We start from the raw sequence: 6,562 nt of genomic DNA, 5'->3' as shown, positions 1-6,562 counted from the left end.
CCTCGTGAAATGTCTGGACAACACCTACATGTTCTTCCATCCGTCGTTCAGAGAATGGTTGATGAATTCGCCATCAGTTCTGTACACACATACAAAAATAGTTAATATATATATATAATATATATTTTTTTTATATATATATATGTTTCATTCGGACCTGTTCCTTGTATGAATACTGTATCTCTGTATATAATATAATATATATATAATATGTTATGATTATGTTAGTTGTTATTTATTATATATATTTTCCTTAACTCTCTCCTTTTTTTTGTTTTTTTTATTAGTACCTAACATTGCTATTATGATGCTGTATTACATTGTATTGGCTATTATTTGTATGTGCGCGCGACGAATTTTTCAACATGGCCGCTCGCGTGTATCTTTGGTATGGCGTTGGTTTAATGTCAACAGTAGCGTGTCGTTGAAATAGTTAGTTAATTGTTAATCACTATAATTTTACTTAGTAGTGTTTTTGTAATATTGTTTTGTGTTCCATGATATTGTGTGTGTCAATACCGTGTGCTACCTTAAGGTATTGGTAAGGTAAGGTCACATTAATGTGATAGCATGGATTGTATTGTTATCGAATTTCGATAGTCATTGTTTTGATTATACGTGACTTGCATTTATATAAGTCTTGTTTAATTTAGTTAATGTTTTTTGTGTATTGTGTTACCAGATATTTTGTGTAGCGTAACTTTATTCTTTTGCACCGAGTTCAGTCATGTTGTTAATATTTAGTTAGTCTATCTTGATTAATTTCTAACCTATTCCTGTGTTTATTAACCTTTCTTATTTTCCCTATTAATTTATTATTGCATGTAACTGCTATTTGCTATTATTTTGTGTATGATGTGAGTTAGTTCCCTTATTAGTGATTAAAATCTACTTGTTAGATTAACATTGTCTTTAATTCTTCAGGTTCTACTCTTTCGATGCCCCATCACTTACCTAGAGCATTCCCACAACATCATCTGATTCTTGGATATGTCTTAAATACTTACTACGGTTGTCTTCAATCGTCTTATATCTGTGCCCATAAAGGTACTGTTTAGTTTATTTAATTTAATATGTGTATAATGCATTGTGCATGCGACCGCTATTGTGCATTACAAAATTCGCATCTACATGTTAGATATAATAATATAACAATACTACGTAGATTAATACATAATAAAATATCCCTTTACTTTCAATTAATCTATCTTAATTATTTTCTAACCTCTTTCTACACTTATCAGCTACTTTATTTCTTCTTGTTAATCTGCAAAATTCATGCATGTACACTTCCTTGTCTGGTGATTAATTGTTCACGAGGTAAGTTGCACCTTCACCGTTTTAGTCATTCGTTGAACTAACACGTTTCACATTCAAACATTAATCGGAGCACTCGTAATAAACTTCTTTTCTTTTCAGGTTTTCGCTATCTGTGTTGTTCGACGAACAGCGCCATGCTTCCACAGTATTGTTATAACGTTTAGTAATGTTGTATTTTGCATTAAGGCAATTGAAGTTAATTTGTTCATTTATTTTCAGCTGGCTGTCGTACATGGTGTTCCGCAAACAGAGATCCATAACCTATTTTGCACGTAAACCTTCTCGTGTGATGATTACTTGTTCACAAGGTAATTTTCATTTCCACTCTTTCAATTATTTATTGAATCAACACGTTGTATATTCAAACAATAATTGGAGTACACCTGATAATTTTCTTTTTCTTTCTTTTAGGTTTCCGCTATCTGTATTATTCGACGAACGGTGTCGCACTTCCTTTTAATTTATCCACAATATAGTTATAACACTTGGTAACCTCGTATTTTGCACTGAGACAATTGAAACTAATTTATTCACTTATTTTAGGTAGCTGTCATACATTATGTTCCACGAACAACGATCCATAACCTGTACTTGCACGTACACTTCCTTATTTGTTGATCACTTGTTCTTAAGGTAATTTTCACTTTCACTCTTTTAGTTATTTATTGAATCAACATGTTTTATATTTGAACAATAATTAGAGTACACATAATAATTTTTTCCTTTTCTTTTAGGTGTTCGATATCTGTATCGATGAACAGCACTACAACATACACTACTGCACTACGTTGCCCACTGAAATCACTTTACTCATTGCTTATTTCGGTTATGCGCTAGTTTTAGTTTGTTTAAGTGCACCGTTCGCGGAATCCCTTTTACTTCAATCTTGACGTTTTGGTTCTGCAAGATTTCTAGCACTTTGTATGGTCCAGTATATTGATCGGAGAATTTTCCTTTACTGGGTTCTTTTAGTAAATATATCGAATCTCCTATTTTAAAGTCCTGAGGGTCGATTCGTCGGTCGTAATATTCCTTTGATCTTAGTTTGGATTTTATCAAATTTTCTCTCGCCATTCGTTGTACGGTGTTAATTTTATCGAACAGGTCTTCGAGATATTCTGTGTATGTCGGTTCTAAGTTCTCTTCGATTATCGCTTCACCTGTAGGTTCTCTGGCTAAATGTCCAAAAACTAATTCGTGCGGGGAGAATTTCGTTCCTTCGTGTACAGAGGTATTATAGGAAAACATGGCTAACTCTACCCATTCGTCCCAATTTCTGGAATTTTCAATATATAGTTTGAGATATTCAATCAGTACGTGGTGAGATCTTTCAATTGAACCGTTACTTTGTGGGTGATATGCCGTCGTGGTATATTGTTTGATGCGGAATCTCTTTGCTACTTTCTTCATTAGTGAGGATGTAAAGTTCGTTCCTTGATCAGTGAGAATAGCCCTCGGTGATCCGAAACGACAAATAAATCGCTTTACAAAAGCGTCCGCTATCTCGGCTGAAGAGATTCCTCCTAGTGGAATCCCGATTGAGTATTTTGTTAACAAATCTTGGATGGTTAATATATATTCGTTTCCCTTTTGAGTTTTTGGTAATGGACCTACAATATCCATACTAATCTTGTCGAACGCTTTACCTGGTGTGTCTGTAAGTACCATTGGTTGTTTTGCTTTTATTCTTGTGAGTTTCTTCAATTGACATTCCTTACATGTTCTTACGTAATCTTGAATTTCCCTTTTCATATTTTCCCAATAGTAGTGTTGTCGTATTCTTTGATAAGTTTTGGTAATTCCTTTGTGTCCTGCTACGCTTGATTCATGTTTTTCTCGTATTATGCTGTTCCGCGCTTCCACAGGTGGAGTAATTACTTCTCCAGTGCAAATGGTGATGGATAAGGTTTTTTCCATAAATATTTCTTTTAATTTTCTGATTGTATATCGCCAGGGTATTTCCTCTAAGTTTCCTTTGCTAATGCTAAACGAAGTTAACTGTTTTTCATTCACTACGTCTAATAGAGATCTTAGCGAGTTTAATAAATTTTCTGGTGTTATTGGAATATTTCTATTTTCCTTTATCGGTAGGGATATAATGTATTTTCCAGAATCGTAATTCAATCTTGCTTTCTCTAACATTAAATCTTCGTAACGAGGCAATTTTCCCGTTTCCTTCATTTCTAAGGCTCCTTTGTCTATCGGTTTGCCGTGTATATCTATAAATACTACTTTATGGTCACTTACTCTCGCAATCGAGTCTCGGGTTTCCGAAATTTTTAGTTCCGCAATTATCGTAGGTCTCGTGTCCTTTTCTTGTTGTTGAATTAGATCTGGAACTACAGTGGAGGTTTCCTTTTCGCTTGTCGTGTCCGTGTCTTCTTTTTCTCGATTGGTTATTTCTCTATCTGTACTTACATCGATTTCTGTTAGTGCTTGGTCTAAATATTTTATGGGGGTTTCTTCTATTGTAAAATGTTTTCGGGTAACACCCTTCCCTTGATTTTTAGAATCACTGGATTGAGGCAAGACGCGTGGTTTGGCTTCGAATATGGGAGAATCTTCGGTTGACGTATCCAGTTTAAATCTTTTTGAGACATGCGTATCCTTTTCTCGTTGTGGAGTTAGTTTTGGAATTTCGGCGGAGGGTTCTTCTTCGCTTGTTACGTCCATGCGCCTTTTTCCTTGATCAGTTATTCCTCTATTTGTGTTTACGTCGAGTTCGGTTAGTGCTTCGTCGAAATATTTTACGGGTGTTCTTTCCAGTGTAAGATGCTTTCGAGTAGAAATTTTTCCTTGTTTTGTAAGATCAGTGGGTTGAGGTAGGACGCGTGGTTTGGCTTCGAACACGGGAGAGTCTTCCGTTGACGTGTCTATTTCGAATCTTTTTGGGACAGGATAGCGAATCGGTGAGACTTCCTCTCTTTTCCTGATTGGTAAACAAACTTCCGGAGGGTTCCTAGACAGTGCGTCTGCGTTTGCGTTCGCTCTGCCTTCTTTGTATACAATATCAAATTCAAAGTCCGATAATTTTAATTTCCATTTCCAAATTCTGGAAGTAGGATCTTTGATAGAATGCATCCACACTAAAGGTTTATGATCGGTTACGATAGTGAACTTTCTTCCGTAAAGATACGGTCGGAAATGCATTGCGCTGTAAACAATTGCCAGACACTCCTTTTCTATGGTAGAGTAGTTTTGTTCGGCGGAATTTAATAGTCTTGAGGCATACGCAATCGGCAAATCCTATCCAATTGGCCCTTGACTCAGTACACCGCTTATTGCGTATCCCGATGCGTCTGTAGTAAGGTTAAAGGGTTTAGAAAAGTCTGGATATTGTAGAATGGGTTTCGTCATTAACGCTGTTTTTAAATTATTGAATGCATCTTCTTGATTTTCCGTCCATTTGAAGGGAGTATCCTTCTTTAATAGTTGTGTCAATGGTTTCGCGACCTTGGAGAAATCGGGTATAAATCTTCTGTAATATCCTGCTAGTCCCAGAAATTGTTTGATATTTTTCGCCTTCTTTGGTCGTGGAAATTTTGATACGGCTTCGACTTTCTTTGGATCGGGTTTCACGCCATCCTCACTAATTATATGTCCCAAATAATTCACCTCATGTCGTAAAAATTCGCACTTATCGGGTTGTAATCGTAATTTGGCTGTCCTCAGTCTTTCCATTAATTTATTAAATTTAATTTCGTGTTCCTGGAGAGACCTGGAATAAATCACTATGTCATCCAGATAGACGAATAGTTCTATTCCTTGCAGACCCGATAATACTGAGTTCATTAAACGTTGAAATGTTGCTGGGGCATTTTTTAATCCAAAGGGCATTCTTTTGAATTGAAAATGTCCGTATGGTGTCGAAAATGCCGTTCTGTGGGCATCTTCCTGTGACATACGGATCTGGTGAAAGCCCGATGCTAAGTCAAACGTGGAAAAATATTTTGCACTTCCTAATTGATCCAATATTTCTGTAATGTTGGGTAATGGGAAGGCATCGCCAATCGTTTTATCGTTCAATTTTCTATAATCGATAACTAATCTCCAGCGTTTATTTCCTTGCGAATCGGGTTTTTTGGGCACATTCCATAACGGGGAGTTATATGGAGATATTGATGGTTCCACTACGTCCGTATCTAGTAATTCTTGAATCTGTCGATTTATCTCTTCTCGATGTATTGGTGGATATCGATACTGTTTAGTATTAATTGGTATATTATCCGTTGTAATTATTCTATGTTCTAGAACTTCAGCTGCTTCCAATGTATCTCCTGGAATATGAAATCTATCTTGATTATTACGAATCAACCTTTTAACATTTTCCTTTTCTTCTTCGTTCAAGTGTTCGAGTCGTAGTAACTCATTTATTTTTTCGTATCTACTTTCCTTCGATTTTAGAACTGTATTACACGCTGTCCTAGGAAGCGAGGAGGGATTTTCAAATTCTTTAATTACCATCGTCGGTGTTGTAAATTCGTAATCTCTTGAAGTAGTATTTATTACTCTTATATAGCCTTTTCCTTTATGATTCCTCACAACTGCATTTCCAAAATAGATTCCTTTGCTCGGCTCGACTCTTGGAATAAATCCCTCTTTTATCTCTGGATTAGCGATATTAATTGAACACGTTACTGAACTTCGCTTCGGTATAATTATTTTTTCTTTAGTATCGAAGGGAATATAAATATTTCCCCATTTGATGTGTTTTTCCTCATAATCTAAACGAGCTTTACAACCTGCAAAAAATTCGGATCCTAGGATTCCGTCTTGATCGATTAGCAATGAATCATCGACTACATGAAAAATAACCGGATGGCCCGCAACCTGTATTACCGTCTGCCCTAGGGAGACCAGGCTCGTTGCCGTAATTCCTCGCACTTCGATTGATTCCTTTTCGTCGATGATGGCTGAGTCGGGTAAAGCAGGTTTCTTGATAATATTGATTTCCGATCCAGAGTCTAATAATAAACTCGTCTTAGTTTTTAGATTTGGGGAAACTATTCGTGCAGTTGGGGTCGTTGGGGAATCGTTAAATTTTACTGAAATAATTCGGAGAGGTCGCCTTCCGAATCTGAATTCAACTCCTGATGATTTTCCTTCGCCGGTTGCTTGTGCTTCACTCTTTCCCTTTTGTCTTGAGATTCTGGATTCTCTGTCTGTGACCTTGTTTGGTTGTGGGATGACTCCCCCACAGTATTTAGTGGTTGTTCGTTCGATCTTATGGTCGGCGTTGCGT

At 36.4% G+C, this 6,562-nt stretch overlaps 2 protein-coding genes across 6 annotated transcripts; one reads left to right on the top strand and one right to left on the bottom strand.

Annotated features, from left to right (window-relative positions):
* Window positions 1-269: 269 nt before the first annotated feature.
* Window positions 270-2,080, top strand: LOC117241142. 5 transcript variants are annotated; one of them, XM_033507113.1, is made up of 6 exons: window positions 270-546; window positions 925-1,047; window positions 1,420-1,465; window positions 1,540-1,628; window positions 1,732-1,808; window positions 1,864-1,904. In XM_033507113.1, the coding sequence occupies exons 2-5, from the start codon at window positions 939-941 to the stop codon at window positions 1,794-1,796; spliced, it is 309 nt and encodes a 102-aa protein (XP_033363004.1). In that variant the 5' UTR covers window positions 270-546; window positions 925-938; the 3' UTR covers window positions 1,797-1,808; window positions 1,864-1,904. The 5 variants fall into 5 exon arrangements, with proteins under 5 accessions (XP_033363004.1, XP_033363003.1, XP_033363006.1 ...); XM_033507112.1 differs by lacking the exon at window positions 1,864-1,904 and having other exon boundaries at window positions 270-432; window positions 536-546; window positions 1,732-1,857; XM_033507115.1 differs by lacking the exons at window positions 1,732-1,808; window positions 1,864-1,904 and adding an exon at window positions 2,055-2,080.
* Window positions 2,081-2,130: 50 nt separating this feature from the next.
* On the bottom strand, window positions 2,131-6,344 carry LOC117241146. Its single transcript, XM_033507125.1, is given in 3 exon segments — window positions 2,131-2,322; window positions 2,404-3,338; window positions 3,402-6,344. Coding segments are annotated over 3 exon segments (3,510 nt in total). The 5' UTR covers window positions 5,785-6,344.
* Window positions 6,345-6,562: the final 218 nt, after the last annotated feature.

Source organism: Bombus vosnesenskii, unplaced genomic scaffold, assembly GCF_011952255.1.
Source record: "Bombus vosnesenskii isolate JDL3184/JDL3185 unplaced genomic scaffold, Bvos_JDL3184-5_v1.1 scf7180000015320, whole genome shotgun sequence".
Classification (NCBI taxonomy): Eukaryota; Metazoa; Arthropoda; class Insecta; order Hymenoptera; family Apidae; genus Bombus; species Bombus vosnesenskii.
Note: the sequence above shows the minus strand (reverse complement) of the source record. Positions and strands in the feature narration are given on the sequence as shown.